Source organism: Ochotona curzoniae, unplaced genomic scaffold (assembly GCF_017591425.1).
Source record: "Ochotona curzoniae isolate NIBS_2020 unplaced genomic scaffold, NIBS_Ocur_1.0 contig_1071, whole genome shotgun sequence".
Taxonomy (NCBI): Eukaryota; Metazoa; Chordata; class Mammalia; order Lagomorpha; family Ochotonidae; genus Ochotona; species Ochotona curzoniae.
This window is the reverse complement of record NW_024464939.1, coordinates 8151297-8170772: the sequence shown is the minus strand read 5'-3', so window position 1 is coordinate 8170772 and position 19476 is coordinate 8151297. Positions and strand designations below refer to the sequence as shown.

At 37.5% G+C, this 19476-nt stretch overlaps 1 protein-coding gene across 16 annotated transcripts in view; it reads left to right on the top strand.

The window, feature by feature from the left end:
* Nucleotides 1-19476, top strand: part of RALYL (RALY RNA binding protein like) — a 632446-nt gene that overhangs the window by 502898 nt on the left and 110072 nt on the right. For all 16 annotated transcript variants that reach the window (XM_040993810.1, XM_040993900.1, XM_040993924.1 and 13 more), the window contains one exon: nucleotides 2331-2406. In XM_040993810.1, coding sequence (XP_040849744.1) covers nucleotides 2331-2406 — 76 coding nt within the window. The remainder of the gene's footprint in view (nucleotides 1-2330; nucleotides 2407-19476) is intronic.

Sequence of the window (19476 nt, the reverse complement as noted above, 5' to 3'; positions counted from 1 at the left end):
TCATTCTCACTCTACCAGCTCACAATCCCTGCAAAAACAACATGTGGTCCAAAGCCACTGCTTCTGACATGAACTTTCATCAGTAAATTACTTGCCATTTTTATTCTCATTTTTTAAAATTCATCATCTATCAGTCATTTAAAATAAAACTTAACAAATTTTTAAATTATATCGACTCATATTATAATGCATTTCCATGCTACCCTATCCAGTTTAAACCATAGTTTATTATGGTTATTTGTTAAAAGTACCACTCCAAATTTACTTCCTTTTCTACCCTTTTGGAGGAAATTGCATATCAAATTCATTATCTCTGTTTTCACTATTTTTATCATATGTTTTCTTATCCTTATATTTACAGTGTTTAATTATGCAATTTCATTTGTATAAATGATTCATTCTGTTTTTGTTCTGTGATCCTAAAGTTAACCATCAACAGTGTTGTCCAAAACTGGCTACCTCTCTCTCTGTCTCCTTTATAATATGTCTTTCTGTAAAAATATCACAATTTTTTTTCTGTTATTACCTGCCAACAGATTTTTTTTTAAAGAATATTTTCCTGGCAGCCCCACTTCCCATCCAGCTTCTTGCTTGGGGCCTGGGAAAGGAGTCGAGGACGGCCCAAAGCTTTAGGACTCTGCATCCACGTGGGAGACCCAGAAGAGGCATCTGGCTCTTGGCTTCAAATTGGCTCAGCTGTAGCTGTGGTAGCCACTTGGGGAGAGAACCTCGAATGGAAGATCTTCCTGTCTGTCTCTCCTCCTCTCTGTATATCTAACTTTTACAATAAGAATTTAAAATAAATCTTAAGAGAAGGATTCTCAATGCAAAGTTATTACAAAAAAAAAAAAACATGTCTTACAACACACAACTGTTTCTTTAGGCGCATATGTTTTTAATGTTTTAACTTTTTTAGAAATGGTAAAAGTGCTTTCCAAAATCATTTCACTAATTTAGAGTAACATCGGTAATGTGCAAACATTCTATTTCCTCCAAAACCCCACCTATGTGTGTAGGTAGGATGGGCTTACCTGGGCTAAAGTTCCCCTTGGCAGAGAGCTGTCTTCAGGGCTCACTGACAACACAGGAGAAACTCTTGAGGAACAATGATTTTCCTATGTACTACTTGTAGAAATATTGTTTAGTGGGGGGGAGGGGATTTATAAAGTAAACTGAAAGTATGTCATTGTAAAAACTGAAGGAAAAATAAGGATGAGAAGCATGCTTTCGTTTTAAAAACTCTATATGAAGTTCATGAATGATATTCCTTTAAAATGAGTTTTAAAAAGCAGCAACAATTGATATTGTGAAACTTTGTAAATTTTTATAAATTCAATGGGTTTCAATTGTATCTCAGGGCATTTTTGCTTGCATTTTATATTATTAATGATACTGAGCATACTTTTATGTTCCTTCATCATTAATCTTTGCAAAGTATCTTTGCTGGATGTTACTTAATTCTTTTGTTTAATACTGTGGGACTTTTATGATATCTATGAGGTTTTTTTTCCTAATATCATCAAACAAATCTGTAGCCAAGTTGTTTTTTTTTTTTTTCACAGTTCATGGTTCCTTTCAGCACTCACATGACTTTTGATAAACAGACTGTTTCAAAGTTTAATGTAGTGGACTTTATCAATCATTTGTTTTAAGCTACTAATTTTTATGTCTGATGTTACATTACCTTTTCATATCTTGACACCATAAAGATATTTTAGTTTATTGTTCCTTAAGGTTGCCAAATATGTCCTTAATATTTAGTCAACAGAAATTTTTGTATAATGTAAAGGTAGATATACAAGGTAAAGGTCCAATTTCGTATGTGTCCTTTGGATAATGGATTGCTACTATGCCCTGCATTTAAAAATCTGTTTTTTAAATTACTTATCTGTTAGGTTAGCTTTATAATCCAAGTGCCGATGTATCTCCTTTGTGCAATATACAGATTTATCATGTATGGGTATGTGTTTGTATACGTACAGCAATTTGTTGATTTTCTGTTGTACTACCAAGTTATGGGTGTAATTATCAGAGCTGTAAAATCTTGATAAGGCACCTTTACAAACTGTTTTTGTTTTACTAAGTTTATCATGGCTATGGCTAGTTTTAATACTGTTGTATGAATTCTAAAATCAACCTGTCACATACTGATTGCTGAATGTATATTTTCTCTTTTTAAACACAATATATTTTATACTCAAAACCTGCTAACTTACTTGTCTATATGGGAGAAGAACATATTCTAGGGAATATAATACTCTATGATCCACTCTTTTTTTTAAATGAATCAGTATTTTCTTAATCACCACTATTTTATTTTATCTTTTCAGATATCAACATGGCAGGGGAACCCAAACCATACAGACCGAAACCCGGAAACAAGAGGCCTCTTTCTGCTCTTTACAGGTAAACAAGCCTTGCCTTATTATACGCACTGGTTGCATTTCTTACACCAGATACAATTCTTGCAATATATGAAACTATGATTTATAAGGCATCAAATATTTTGAATAAAAGTATTTTTGGCATACCATGCAGTATTGGCAGTAGTATTAGATGCCTTCCCATGTCTGTCTGTTTAAACAATCCTTCAACAAGACAGCTCTGAAATCTAATAAAAATCTCTGATGACTTTACCTAACAAGTGAGTGGCATATCCAATTATTTTGTGATATTTAAAGTACTTTGTTCTGGGCTGAGTCAGTGTATCCTCCTGGTCTTTTCCTTCTGCTTGCCTTAGTCTGCCAGTGTCAGACTGTTAATTGTAGGTGGATAGAGTAGGCTGGAGTCAGTGTCTTTGTTGCAACAAATACAATGCTGGCAATGAGGTATAATTGGGTTAATTTCGAAAGAGGACACGAATAAAATTAAATGAATGTTATCCCTTTAAGAAATCACTTTTGACAAAAATAAACTATATTCGGCATATTGCCCCACTTCATGTACCTTGCCACTGGTTTTTGTACTGTAAGTGCTGACTTTGTATCTGGTAAGCTCCCTTGTGACAGGTGCACACCGCTGTTCCAGGTTATTGGGATCTCCTTTCATCCAATGTACTTGGTCCTCTCCTAGATACATATTATCACTCACTCAACATCCACATCCAAAGAGCTCTAGTGTAAGTGTTGAAAAAGACTTCCTTTCATCCAGATATAGTATAAAAAAGGAATAATTACGTTACATCTAAAGGAGCATCAAATGTTCATAGAAAACAGAATCAAAAGATTAGTTTTTGATGCAAAAATAGATGCATCGTTTTTTTTCATAATATGAATTTTCATGAAATTTCTGAAGAGTCCTCATATGTTAAAATGAATTGTGCATATGAGAAGACATCAAGCTATAATCTTGCTTTGTCCTCTGAAAACTGGCATGTCTCCTTCAACCAGATAGGGCTTCATTTCTCAAACTGTAAAATAAGTATAAGGTAGTATTGGCAATAAAGACCAGAGACATGGCTCAGTAGGTTAAGCCATTGAATGCAATGTCAACATTCCACATTGGGACACCAGCTCAGTTTCCACCTGCTAAACTTCTTTTGTGCTACCTGCTGAATGGGATAGCAGTTTAGGATGTCACAACCTTTTGAGTTTCTGCCATCCATGTAGAAGACTCGGAGGAAATTCCAGGCTCCCAGCTCCATACTTGCTCAGCTCTCCTGACTGCAGTAATCTGAGCAATGAACCAGAAGATGGATCATCTCTTTCTGTAGATGCCTTTAACCTCTTCCCCTCTGCTACTCTGCCTTTCCAATAAAATAAATGAACATTTTTCTTAAAAACAGCAGAAATGAGACTGGCACAGGATTTAGCTCCTTTAGTGATTAATCCTCAGCATCTGCCAGGATCCCACATTGGTGCTTGTTCACATACCAGCTGCTCCATTTTCCATTCAGCTCCCTGCTTGTGGCTTGGAAAAGCAGTAGAGGTTGGCCCAAAGCCTTGGGATCTGCACTCCTGTAGGAGACTCAGAAACTCCTGGCTTCAGATCAGCTCAGCTCTGGCCATTGGGGCCACTTGGAGAGTGAACCAGTATAGGAAAATCTTTCTCTCTGTCTCTCATTTTATCTGTAAATCTGCCTTTCCAGTAAAAATAAATCTTCTGAAAACAAAGGAGCAGAGATGGAGTTAATACAAGAAAAATAATACCTTCGGTACCTTGCTTGATTCAAAATGCAATCTTTGAAAGCCTGAATTTAAAAAAATGTTTATTAGAATCACTTTCAAATATATGAATGTAGTTGTACCAAATATGAAATCTTAAATGTCATATTTTTTAATTATGAACAAAATAAGCAGAAAATCAAAGAATTCCATGTCTGTGCAGTGTTGTTCATTTTCATAAATTGCCTGTTTCTGCGTTGTTTTGATTTTCTTATGATAATGAAAGCTCATGACAAGAAACAACTGTCTTTTAACTGTTATTTCTCTATTACTATATCATGTTGAATCGTTCATTTAAAAAAATGGAATCACAATTTCATTTGAATATGCTATATTGAGTATAAATCACATTAATGCCAAAGCTTAATTGTTCCATTTTCATTTGTTTACATAAACTAAGTTCAGGATGCAAAGAAATAGCAAAACAGTAACAAATCAAACCAAAGAAAAAATATGCAGCTGAGAAAGCCTTTTTTTTACACATTTTCTCATTTTTACATAAGCTTCAGAATTATGGTACTTTACTTTTAAGTGAAAAACTGCTTTTGTGGTCATTTTTCTTCTGTTCCTCACAGAGCCTACAAAGCTGGAATTATACGCCTTGCTTTATATATGAGGAAACTAAACTTCCAATATAATAAAGGTTTTTTCTCAATGTGAGATAACAAGATTGTGAGCTGAGTGCTTGTTTTCAGCCTTCAAGTCCAGTGATCCTGCCCCTGGATCACAGCTCTCTATATCCATGTACATGCTGCTCTGTGAACAACAGCTGGTAGAAAGCAGAGTAGTTCTAGTTGCCCAAAACTAATATTCAGTGTATTAATGCCTATGAACACCATGTCAGCTAATGACAGGCACCAGATAAGACCAACAGGCTACAAATTGAGCAGAGAGTAAAACAGATAATTGTAAGTTATTTGTAAATAAGAGTATAATTAAAGGCACTCTCTACTTCCTGCTCTGAACTGCTGTCTCTATAGCTGTACTCTGTTGAGGCATGAAAAGGTTCTATGAGTCTTGCTTTAGGTACATCTACTTTATCACGTGGTATGACTTTGCTTTACTGCTTCTTTTAAGAAGATTTTCAGTTTATCTCACCAGGCTTCACTACATGCTTAACATTTGCTAGGAGATTCAGGAATAAATACAGTGAGGCTATATAATAAGTTACAGTCTTTCTCATGACTGACACATAAAGAAATAAGGACAACTCAGTCATGTGAAAGTACCTGCATTAAAAAAATAAATAAATCAGTCAAGCTGGTGAACCCCAAAGAGGGCTGGGTACAACACGGGTCATTTGGACTGGGTCATTTGACCCTCATGCACTGTGAGAACTGTGCCAGTGAGCCCCAAGTCAGGTGACCCAAGGCACCTATGTTGGGCAAAGCCTACGGGCTGCCCCATGACATACTCATGGGATTTGGGGGAATGGGCTTGGCAGAGTGGCCCCACCAGCATGAGCTAGAGTTAGCTTTAAACTGGGCCAAGCCAAACTATAGCACCTGCCATTAAATGCTATGGTGAGGTGGGCCATGCTAGACTGGGCTGCAGCTCCCAACAGTATACATGTGACCCAGGGTAGAGTGGAGGGTGGCGTATGAGCCCGGCAAGGGGGCAGCATAGGCTGTCCTGCTGGGACTCTGCTCCCACTGGCGAACATGAGAAATGGGGCCAGGGACAGATCAGTCCAGGCAGGGTTACAATACCTGTTGGCTTGCATGTGAACTGTGTTGGGGGGTACACAGGCAGGGTTAAGCAACTATATCCACTGGTGAATGCATGAGCCAGAGTAAGTGCAGGTTGATTGGGCTTTGCTGCATCAGTCAGCAAATACTGGGACTAGGGGGAAATCCTGTGAAGCTAGATTGCAGAACCATCTGGAGAGTGAAACATCCAGGACTGGAAGTGGATCCAATAGGGAAACTCTGCACACATCTCTGATGGGTTGCAACTCCCATCAGTGTGCATGAGAACCAGGGCTAGGGGGTAGGCCTTGCTAGACAGGTGCTAGCTAGCACCTACTAGCATGACCGTTGGCTGTATAGTGGGGTTGGCTAAATTGAGGTAGGCTTCAAAGCCCATTGATGTGTACAACTGAATGGGATGTAGGATGGGCTAGATCTGTCTTTTGCACATAGTAGCAGGCACAAGGACCAGGGCTGGGGACAGGTCTAGTGAGGGTATTGGGAGGTTGCTCCAACTAGGCTGGAACTCCTGCTGGTGTTCATGAGGGATGAGTGTGATGGGCAGGGAAGGACTGGACCACAGCCTTCATTTGGTTTTCATAAGAGACAGGGTTGGAAACAGAACTGACCCAATAACTGCAACTAATAGTGTGTGTAAGCTGATTAGAGTAACAGGTGGAGCCAGATCCCATATGGGCAAGTATAGAAGAATCAGGTCTAAGAATCAGTTCAAACAAGGTTTCTTTGGAGATTCCCCTAATGGAATGCTGGACTCAAAACTCTAACCACAGGGAAAATCACAGGATCTGTAGACTGACCAAAGAGTGCATGTGTCAGAAGTGGGCCTCCACAGTGGATAAGATAGAGCAGAGGACAGTTGGCCCAGATGCACATGGAGAATATCGCCATCAATTGGGGCCTGCAGAGGACATCTGCTATCATAGAAGAGGATCAGAACAAACTACCTCAGCCAAGTGTTGACAGCAAATATCTGAGCAAATATACACTAAGGGAGAGCATATCAGCCAATGAACCTTGGAAGGAATTCCTCATCCTTGGATTGACGAGACTGACAGCATTTCAGAACTATTGAAACCACTTAGGTAAATCCTAGGAGGATGCTTCAAATCAGGGACTCTGGGATGATATCAGGTGGCTGTTCCCCATCCCTAGGTACTGAGAAGGTTGGAACGCTGAGTGCGATTTCTCCCTTTGTCTCCTCCCTTCCCCCTGATACAAAAAGAAAGAGAAAATTTGGAAACAATGGTCTCAATCACTTTTCCATAACCCTTGATCCTTCCCACCCTAATCAACTATGTCAACATCATTAAAAATAAAAATTTTATAAATAAATATGAATAAATATAGATGAAAATATATCAAAATTTTCTATTCTACTTTGGGGGGGAGTGAAAAGTGTGGACAACTTATAGGAAGAAGAGACGTAAGCTGGCTTCTGAGCAAGTGGGCATTCACTCAACATAGCAAAGAAAAAGGGAACCTGCTAGAAAAAGACAAATGCACAGGGAAAGAAAAACACAGGCACGAGGAGGAAGGCACAGAGATAGCAAGAGTATTTCATGGTGGGAACTATGATCATGCACTTGGTAGAGCACAAAGTACATTATGGTAGCATGGCCAGTAATTATGTCTTTACAACTGATTGAGGCTATAGGAGTTCTATTCTAAAGAGTACAAAATGCTATTTGAATGTTGCTAACTGGTTGAACATGGAGTATGAGGGAAGGAATCACACGTCGGATTTTCCTAGCTCCGGCAACTGGAGCAACCAGAGTATAATTCATGGAGATGAAATACGTGAGGCATTGACAAGCAGTGGCAGGTTCAATTGTAAGTTTGGGGGAAGGAAGTAAAAAATAAATCATTGCAGCCTTGGACATGAATTCACAAAGACAGACAATTCATTAAAATAACACTTGGAATAAAAATATCTCCTGTTACAGTCTATTTGTAAATGAAATGTAATTAATCATTTGTGAACACTTCATAAATATTGCACCTTGTCCTAATGGTGAATAGCTAACCCCTGCTCATAGGAAAGTATAGTAACTTTGAACAAATTATAGTTTCAAATGTGCTATGTACACTACACAATATATAGAATGTTCAAAAATAATTGTCTCCCAGAAATGAGTTTTCCAGCATACCAAGTTGCTGTTAATCCTAAGTGATACCGAAATGATAAGAAATTTTAGGTGGTTTGTTTCTTCTTGTAGATAGTTCTGACTTCTCTTATGGAAGCAAAGGTAACAAAGACACCAAAGAACAATTATCGTAGTAGAAAAAGTGCACATCTTCATTCACCCACAGATAGGCCTTTCTGTTACAAGGAACGTAGGTCAATAAAACGCCAAACACATAAAGCCTCATTCCATTAGTTTCATGGATTAGTACGTTTCTTAAAAATTTCCAGATAGGGTTCTATGTCTGTCATGCAGATGTTCTCCATAGCAACCATTCAGCCCCTATAAAAATGACCATCAGAATTAGGATCATCATGACATATGACTGCAAGTCTCTACGAAATTATCATAGGAAAAACAGAGCTGCCACCGTCACTGTTAAAGTGACCAAGATTAGTGGTGGTTCTCATAAACAGATCATAGGCCAAGTAAAGTTACTTCTGCAAATGATCTCCAGTGCTTTATTTTCCCTTGACACATTCTGAATTCTGTTATCATAATGAATTCAATGTGGCCCTGACACATAACTTGAAAATGGAATCCTCAAATGGCCCAATCTCCCATGTAACCTTGACAATAGAAATGAAAATAATGAATGGATGAGCCATTGGTGTGGGAGTCAAGGCATTCCGTATTAGAGTTCTTGGCTCAATATTCAGCTCTTCTGCTTCCATCCTAGCCATGTGTGTCTAATACCCTGGGAACTGTTGGTGGTGATCAAATATCTGAGTCTCTACCACCCATATAAGAGATCCAGATTTAATTTGATTTTCCGGTGCTTTTGCCCTGCCTGTTCTAGTGCTGATTGTTGTGGATGTTTGGGGAGTGAATCAGAAGATGGAAGATCTTTCTCCCTCTACTATCCCTCTCTCCCTCTGCCCACCCCTCTATCTCTCCTTCTTTCAAAAACTGCACATTTGAAATGAACCAAGCAAAATAAATAAAAGTATTGGAACCTAAATTTGCTAATGTTGAATAGCAAAAATCAATAAGGAGGAAAAGAATCCTGTATATCTCCACTTAATTGACTCTGTTTGTTGAGGAATGGCTGCTGAATACAGCTATTGATCATTTCATTTATTTTCCATTTTCTTTTATCATGTTAAGAATAATGAACATTCCCTTCCAGAAGCTCATTATCTCCAGGGTCAGTCCCTCACTGGGCACTGGCAGAGAATTCCCTCTGCTTTACCCATGCACACAGGTGGGTCCACTCAGAAAGCCCTTTTGGAACAAATGCCTTGTTGTACACAGTGGAGTGTGAGGCAGAGACGCCAGATTCCTCTTTCTCATTTGCTAAGGCACGCTGTTTTTCTAACATGAACACAAAAGCAAGTATTAACATGTCTACCACGTTCCTTTGGAAAGGTATGGCTCTGCACAATAATTGCAGTCCCTTTTTACTTTGGACCAGGCCTGTCTTATGTAATCAAATTACTGACTTGTGATTGCTGACATCCACAAGAGAAAACATGACTACAAAATTGGGTACTTCTACAGCTCAAAGATGAATGTCAATAAATCTGGGTATTAAGGGTGAGTTCTCTCTAACTTAAAATTCCCAAATGAATGCTGACATGATTTTGTAGAAGAAGAAAAAACAAAGTTTTAGTTTAGTGGTGGTTGTAAATTATTCAAGTGTTGTATATTACTTTGTTCTGCAGAAACAGTAGCAGACAAACATAGCTTGTGAATAGCCGTAACATTACAAGTAGTTAGAAATGAATCTCTTGGGCATGGCGTTGTGGCCTAGCAGCTTAAGTCCTCGCCTTGCACACACCGCACCTGAATCTGATATGGAAGCCACTCTGATTCTGTTGGCCCTGCTTTCCATCCAGCTCTCTGCTTGTAGCTTGGGAAAGCAGTCAAGGATGGCCCAAAGCCTTGGGACCCTGTACCCTGTGTGGTAGGCCTGGAGGAAGTTCCTGGCTCCTGGCTCAAGATCAGAGCAGCTCTGGCCATTGAAGTCACTTGGGGAGTGAATCATTGGATGGAAGATCTTCCTCTCCATCTCTTCTCCTCTCTGTATATCTGACTTACCAAAAAAATAAATAAATCTTTTTTTAAAGATTTATTTTTATTATTTTTTTTATTGGAAAGGTGTATATACAGAGAGGAGAGACAGAGAGGAAGAGCTTCCGTCCAATGATTCACTCCCCAAGTGAGCCACAACGGCCGATGCCATGCCGACCCGAAGCCAGGAGACTGGGCTTGATGGGAAGCGGGGCTGCCGGGATAGAACTGGCGCCCATATGGGAACCCGGCCGTGCAAGGTGAGGACCTTAACCACTTGCGCTACCGCGCCGGGCCCAATAAATCTTTTTTAAAAAAAAGATATTTATCTCTTGTTTCTGAGATTTTTGCCTACATAAAGGAATATAGAAAGTTGCTTGGAAGATAATAAATTTATACCTAAAATTGGTAGAGATGCCCTACAAATTACACTTTTGGTTATGAGTATAAGAAGAAAACATCTATAACAAAGTTCTTTAGGAAGTCATTTTAAATGAACTTTTAACTATGATGATTTTGCTAAAATATACACTTAAGTAAACAAGCTGTTACTTCCTATAACTCCCTAAGAAAGAAAAAATTTATACCAAAAAAATGTTACTTTTTCTTATATGTTCCTTATATTTTAATACTAAGCACATGTAGCTTAAAAACATTTGCCCTTAAAATGTTTAAAGAAATGCTGACACATTACCTATTAAAATAACCGAGCTGCAAGGCAATTCTCTGCAAGGATAAAAAATGGCCCACTTGCAGTTTTCTGTGTTTTTAACACATAAATTGCCACGAATATCATCCTGAACATATGAAAAATATGATAGGGAATACTGGATGGTGTCATTCCTTAATGCAAAAGTCCATGTTTAAGACCTTCATGATTTATGTTGATAGTCTTCAGGATGTTAGAAAGTTTATATTTCTAGCTTGATTTGAGGTAGTCTAATAATCAAAGGAATAAAACCTTACAATCAATATGAAAAAAAGGAAAGTATCAAAAGACATAAATGATGGGGTTTGGGGAAGAGAAGTTCAAAAGAGGTTTACCTATACTACGAAGATATCAATACCGACAAGTTATGGGCATACAATTCACAAATTTAGCTGTGAGATTCCTAGCAGACAAATTCCAATGTGTACTATGATTATTTTTAATCATAATGTAAAAGAAAACATAACCCTATGTTACAAGAAATTATTTGTTCTCCAACTTGCACTCTGACAAAAAAAAATTATTACATAGACCTTCATATGAAATCATCTAACAGCATCTATGGCAGGTACTACCCTACGCACATTTAAACAGCACACACACAAACATGCACAAATACACACACACACACACACACACACACACACACACGCACGCACAAATACACACAAGTTGATGGGATTTTTTCTTATGAGGTTTCTCAGTAAAACCAAGGATAAATTACAATAGAATACATCACACTTTTCTTTCCTACTTCTCTCACAGCAATTTAGCATCCCATGGCATCCTGTGACAAGTTCATCATCCTAACTGACTCTGAGAGTGGTGCTCCAGATAGCCTTATGTAAAGCACAAGAATATCTAAGTTACCTGCAAAGTTTTGTACGTGGAGGCGACAGGAAGCAAGGAGGTGTTTACTACATGATTAGTTCATGCACCTGCCCTCAATGAATAGAAGAAAAGGCCATGATTATATGTCTGAAACCTTTTATCAGTGACACATGACCTAGTGCTTAATACTTCTTTTCCTTTGTCATGGGGAGAATTGAAACTGGAATAGTAAACTAAACTTAGGATAGGAGATCAGGGACAGAATTTCATTCCATTCTTAGAGTGAAGACTTGCCATTGATTTCTTGTAGGTGTTGGTTCTAACTCACTTTAGAAGTGGACTTTGCTTTGAAATAGTTGCTTTCTTTCATTTGTGAAAGCATGATCTTTCTGCTGACCCAACAATCCCCTCATCAGCAGGATTTGTGTTATGGGCTTTCACGCCATGTATTCCTTACATTTCTGTGTGATGGTGTGTCGGGATTATAGCGCTGAGAGTTACACTGCTACTCCCTGCTGAAGCTTGGCAATAGGAAGGGAGCATCTGGCATTGCTCCCTGCCTGAAATAAAGATACCTTGTGAATTTTAGCTTTCAAAGATTAGTGTCTTTTCTGGCTATACTCACACCTTAAAATCTCTTCATTATTAGTGCTGATTTCATGTATTTCTTTTCTGTAGTTGTTGCTTTTTATTCTCATTAGCTCCAGTGTCCTGTTTCTAATTTTAGTCCTCAATGGAGGATGTGCTTTCTATCTAAAATAAATGAACAAGTGAGTTCCTTTTCATTTTTCTAGGTTCTCGCATCATTCTCTTGCCCCATCAGTGGCTCACATCATCTGCCTTCTGCATCTGTCAAATTGACTCAAGATACTAGGATGTTTCCCATCTCACAACACTGCATAATAGAGTCCATAAACAAAATTTGAATGTTCTCTAAGATGATGTCTAAATGAATTGTGCTAAAGACGAAAAAAAAATTAATGTTACTGCGCTTCCCTCTCATTGCTGTGGATATATCATTAAAACAAATTATTTTATCAAAGCAGAAGTCCTCTTCAAAAAGGTGGATGTTGGATACATCACATGCAGTCTGCTATAAAACTGAATGAAGACAAAAATCTCACCCTTTTTTATAGCCAAACAGATGCAACCCATTCCATAAATGTCTTCAAAACAAATAACTAGTTTCATGTTAACAGGATTTGTCAGCAGAATTTGTTATCAATAGTTCATTCGTACTTTACCTGGCAACTGGTATCACCACTTCTGTTAGTTAGTGGACTTCATCCCAAGGGAAACCATACTTGCATCCTTACAGCAGAGGGTATTTTTGCAGTTTAAAACTAGCAGGTGTACACTGAAGTTGGAAGTTAGGCACCTTCCCATGCCCTCCACTCCCCACAACTGGGAAATAAAAGCACTCACTCCCTGTGATGCTTACATTTCAAAAGGATGATTTCTGGGTGAGTAGTTTCTTTCAAAGTAAAGTTTACAAAATAATTATAACCTAGTCTTCAAATCGACATAAGTACTTTTTTTAAAAAAAGCATAGGTACTTAAGGAAACAGTTTTCTAAAACAAATGCCCAAATAAAAAGGAAAGGAGAGGGATCATGACCCTTATTTTTATCAGAGAGAAGTCGGAGTCTCCTGTTTAATTTGTAGTTTTCCTTAATGACTGTGCAGGAGAGAAATCCAACCTTCCCAGAGAGTCGGGTGATCAGTCTCCATGCCAGGACTGGGAACCACACTTCCAACCTCCTGACTTTAAATCATCCTACACTTTTCTTTTTTCTGGTTTGTGGACTTGGGTTTTGTCTCATTTTTTCCAATTGATAGTTCTGCTTAGCAGGTGACTAAAGTTTCTCTTACCTGACCTGCAGTTGGATCACTTGGCCCCGCTGCCCTGATTCCTGCTTTGAAGGGCTGCAGATTTGATAACCACACACTCCAAACACTACTGGTGATGCTTCGGGAATAGAATGTTCATTTGTCTTCTAACAACAAAAACAAGTAGTGTTGACAAAATTGTCAGAATTGAGAATGTTTGACCTCACACAAAACCAGGAGAGAAGAAGGAATTAATCCATATGATATAGAATGCAGTTGGATTACTGAGAACTCAAACTACTCCTTTTCCTTTGTCATTTTTATTTCAAACTGTGTGATTTTTTAACCACATAAAATTATTTTTGCAAAATTGTATGCTTATGTTTAGAATCATATTTTCCTCAGATATTAAAGCTTAAAATTTTTCCTGTAAATAATGCAATATTAGAAAATATTGTTATAGATTTTTTAAAAAGCTCATTATAAACAATTGTATAAAATAGAAAAGTGAAGTTTATCTATTTTTCTACCTATATATACACATATATATATAAATTATAAAATAGTCCAGTTTCCTTATTCAAATTAAACTGCCACAAGTCTAGATAAAATCCCTGATCATTGTTCTACTTCATCTTTTTGATGACAGAATTTTGAGAGAACAAAAGCTTTCTTATTGACCAGTAACAATGCAGGAAAAATGACACAAATCTGCCTGCTCAACCCTGGGCACTTAAGAGAAGACTTCCTAGACGAGGTGGTTGGAAGTTGTGTGCAGAAACGCTGGCAAGTTTTCATTGGAGGGACTTGGAATCATTATCAGCAGCACAGAGCTCAACTGGCCAGTAACTCTCCTGAGAAAAGTAGGAATTTAAAGGCATACACTGATAACAAAATTATTCTGACCAGCAGTACTAGGAAGGAACGTTTTCCTATGTCTAAATAGAGGAAAGGAAAAAAGCAGCATACTCTCACTAGTTTTTTAGTTGGCCATGGATGACGAATGCTTTACACAAACATTCATGCTTTTGGAAATTAATTGACTATAATCTTTTCAAACTTCCTTTGTAGAGGAATTATTGGGAATTTACTTTTGCTGATATTGTTCACTTCAAAATATCCAGGGATCTTCACTGAACTCAGGGTTGAATTTTGTTTAAATGTTTATTGCATGGGACAAATCAAAGGACAAAGATTTTGTTTGAATGAAGCATATCATATTGTAAGTGAAATTGTGGTACTATGTCATTCGTTTCTAATACATGTTTGAAATGTCCTGTTTTCTGACAAAATCTCTTTGTGTGTTCAAATGATTTGAGACTGGATGTTGCGGCATAGCACACTAACCTTCAACCTGCAATGCTGGCATCCCACATAGGTGCTGATTCATATCCTGGCCGGGTCCCCATTTACAGCCTATGAAAGGCAGTGGAGAATGCCTCAAGGCCTTAGGCTGCTAAATAACCTGGGTGGGACACCTGGAAGTAGCTCTTGGCTCCTGGCTTCAGATCAGCTCAACTATTACAAATTATGGCCATTTGAAAATGAACTAGTGGATGGAAGATGGCACTCTCGTCTATGTAAATCTGTTTTTAAAATAAATCTTACAAGATTTTACTTGTTATAAGCACAGCATGGCCTAGAAGTTAGGGAAACTGCAACCAAATTGTCTACCTACTATTTGCTTCTCAAACCAACTAAGTAACTATAAACAGTTCAACTTCTTTTAGACACAATTTTCTCAGTGAAAAAAATAAAGGAGTTAGATGAGTCATTTCTTAGGTTATTTCCATTTGTACCATTTTGGAAATGTTCTGTTTACCTTCTAATGAATTTATTCCTTTTTGCTTTCAAATTTTATGCAAAGTTTTTATATATATATAAATATACATATGTGATATATGATATATATGTGATATGATATATATATGTGTGATTTTATCTCTTGAATTATATCTAAGGAAAGTATATATAAGGATACAATCATAAATATTTTAAAAGTGTCCCTTATTTAAACATTTTTAAAGATTTCTGTATTTCTTTGAAAGTAAGAGTTACAGAGAAAGAGGGAGAGACAAAGAGACATCTTCCATCTGCTGGCTCACTCCCAAGATGACTGCTATGGCCAGGGCTGAGGGGACAAGCCAAAGTCAGTGACTGGGAGCTTTTATCAGGTCTCCCATGTGGTTAGCAAGGGTCCAAGCACTTGGGCAATCTGCTGATTTTCCCAGGCACATCAGCAGGAAACTAGATGGGAAGTTGAGCAGCCTGACAGGAATTGGCATGGCAGCTTAACCCATTATGCCGCAATGCCAGTCCCAGTTTTATTTGAAAGGCCAAGACACAGGGGGAGAGAGAGAAACAGCTAGGGATGGATCAGCCAAAATCATCTGAAGCCTGGAACTCCATCTGGGTCTACCACATGCATGCCAGGACGTAAGCACTAAAATCATCACCAGTTGGCTCATATAGTTGCATGAGCCACAAAATGGATTGGAATTAGGACAGGGACTCAAGCAGGAATTCCAGTACAGGATATGGCATCTTAATCATGGAAACCAACACCTACTCCATAAATACTTTTAAAGTGTAAAAATATAATAATATTTTCTAAAAGTGGTTTCTTCTGGAGACTCAAGATGACAGAATAGGGTAAGGAAACATTTGAACAGACAGAGAAACATCAGCCACTGTGAAGTAGGACGGGACACAATGACAGCAGAGGGCCACCTGGAGAGTGACAGACACAGGAAAGCAGTGGACACAATGGTGTGGTATTGCAGTGACTGATACCCCGTGGCACTCAACGAGCGGCAATCTGAACTCCACCAGCAGCCAGAATGACAACAGCAACAAGGTGGCTAGGGCATTTATCAGGAGCTCAGAAGGTGAACCCAGGCAAAGCACTGCACATCCTGTTGGTCTATTTGATTTGATCAAGAACAGGGACAGAGTGATAGGTCCTAGATGTGTGGTGTGGAAACAAGGTGAATTTCACAGCCCACTCTGCCCTATGGGTTTTGGTCAATTTTTGTTTGTTTGCTTTGTTTTGTTTTCTTTGTTTACCTTCATCTCTTCAGAACACTTTCTTCCTCATTGAATTCTTCACTGACTCATGGACCATATAGTTGCATCATTTTTGTCAAGAAGGCTCTTGATTTTCTTTTATATTTCTTCAGTGATGCATTAATCATCCAGTAGCATATTATTTAACCTCAAGGGATTTCTAATTTCTTCTTTTCTTCCTGTTGTTGATTCTGTTTATGGCTTTTTATTTAAGGAGAATATAGTAACTGTGTAATGGAGACTACCCTATCCAGATATGACAATGCAATGCTGTATACATCTCTACTTCTAAATCAAAGATGGACTCCCAATGAAACTGTTTACTATATCTTAACAATAGGATTCTGGACTCTTTTCCATAGTCCATGCCTGCAATGATGGACATATGACTATTTATGAAGAATGTTTATAGTAATGATATAGGGGAATTCATTGGGGGGCGTCAAATTGGGGATGGGTTAATTGAAATCTCAGGGCCTTCTGGTTCTTAATGTTCATACTTAATGAACATTACATAACTATTCATATTAGATTCAGGATAATCTATTTGATCATCCTCCTCTAGTAGCATGTTTAATAAGGTACCTTGCTTCCCTTGGACTAGCCAGTTTGTATAACTAGGGTTCCAATCTGGATAGCCATGAAAATTTGAAGCATCTGCTATGAATATTTTTTAACTTGAAGAATATATACAGTATCTATTTCTGTCTCTAAAGGATGTGTAAGATTTGGCATTAGAACCTGTCTTATTGAAAGTTTTATTCCTACAAAAAAATGGTTCCTTCCAATTTTATTTATGAGGGTTAACAATCTGATGCAATCAAAATATTAGATATTTTGCATAACTGTTAAATGAAATGTTCAAAAGTTATTTATAATATTAATGAAAATATTTAGTATTTTATTATAGAAAATAACATACATAAATATAATGAGTTATGCAAAAAAAATACTTGCAAAATATTAGCTACAGCTGTCTTTGCATAGTGAAAATGTGGTTGTTTCTCCAGTCACTTTAGTATATAAGGGAAAGTTTAAGGATTATTTTATGAAAGTAAGAAATACTCTGAAAAATGAGGTCTTTTGTTGTCAATGATAAAAATCACACAAAATGCATTCACTGATGAGTTATTTGTTCCTTTGCTTTGTGTCAGGCAAAACACTAAACAGATACAGCCCTTCAGCTTTAGAACTAGGCACCTCTAGCTGCCAAGATTATTAGAGAAGTTACTTTTTAAAAGGGCAACTTAACATTCAGTTGAGTGCAGTTCAGCAGGTCTGTGGAAACACGGTTGCTGTGAGTGCTGACTGCTAGAAGTGACCTGTCAGCTGATCAATGGTAGGATCTGAGGAGCTTGGCATGCAGATGAAAATGCAGGCAGCTGCATGCAGTAGGGGAAGGCATCTAATGAGTTCTAATCCTGGAGACTGAAAAGTGAAATTGTTGAGTCCTCTAAGTGGTACGATAAATCAAGCTCTCAGCCATGAACAAAATGGCACTTCCTACCCCAGCTTGGCGACTTCTGCCTAACAATAACTAGGCCTTATTTTACATAGGCTGCATTTCAGCTAATGTTGTTGCTATATGAGAAGGCATAGTGTGTGTACTTCAACTAGTAGCAGAATAAGCCTAGGTTGTTATCTTGTTAAGCTGATTGTAGGATGTGATGGATAAAGATAAGTGATATATTCCCAACTTGTCACAGAATCTGCCAATACAAAACAGCCAGAGTAAAGAAAATGTATCAGAACATATTTTTAAATAATGATAATGATAAACTAAACATAACTGAATTTGAAATGCAATTAGAAGAAGACCTGAAAAATACGGATAGTTAGTGAATTAAGTTGCTTAGCAATTTACGTTATAGTAATTGAACTCATATTGTTATTATCTACAAAATCTTTGATGAAGACACTATTCTGATAGTAGAACTTGGCAGAAATTGAAACAGATTTGCAACTCCATTTGTTTTTTACTCTTTACTATCCCAACTCAATGTAGAAAATCTGTTTGAAGAGTGGAAAAATGATATTACTAGCTTAACAAAAAGAATTGAAATATATGACATAAATATGTTATAGAAGAAATAGGTAATACCAGGTATCTATTTTAATTTAAAAAACAAGCACATTATTTTTCAAAATGTAGTCCTGAGTAATGGAAAGATGAACACCATCCTCAATGGACACCAAATGGAGGCCATTAGTGACTTTGGCAAAAACAAGTAAGATTTGGGACCTATCAGGTGTTCTGTTATGCATAACCTTGCAGAATTAATTCATGGAGTATTAAGTATGTTTTAGCACATAGAATTAAAAACTTTCATAAAATAGTTTCAGCTGAAAATGTGAAGGGGACTTAAATATATAGCCAAAACACAGCCCTGTAAAATCCAAGAATAAATACTGTTGAGTAATCCAGCTCGATGATTGGTGTCACAATGTTTTTACCGGCCTGTGGTGGTTAAATTATCAAATTATGAAATTAAGTGTTAGAATTTAGTTCCTTCTGAGACCTGGGAAAGTAGAAATGGTGGAAGTTGGTTCAGAGTGGACAGATTAACCCACAGTCCAGTATGTTAATGGTTCCAAGGCAAAAACACAATTTTAAAAACTCAAACTATGAGTTGTCATTCCCCAATCTCTAATGGGCATGAGCTACCACTTACTTGTAAAGAATTTTACTAAGAGAAGCAAGGGCATAGAGTGAGGTTGAACACGGACCTGAGAAAGTGAAGCAGAATGAAGTTTTTAAGATGGTTAACATGCAAAGAGGGGAAAAGCATGGAGGACTAGTCAACTGCTCTTCCCAACTTTCTATGCTGGGCTCTGAGAATGTATATACTTTGTCATTTAGCTCATATACACCCTGCACTATTTAGACCAGAATAAAAATATTGCACAGAATTTTATCAACCATGATATCTTTATCTTCATGAGAAAAAGTGTTTTAAAAGATGAATAGCATCA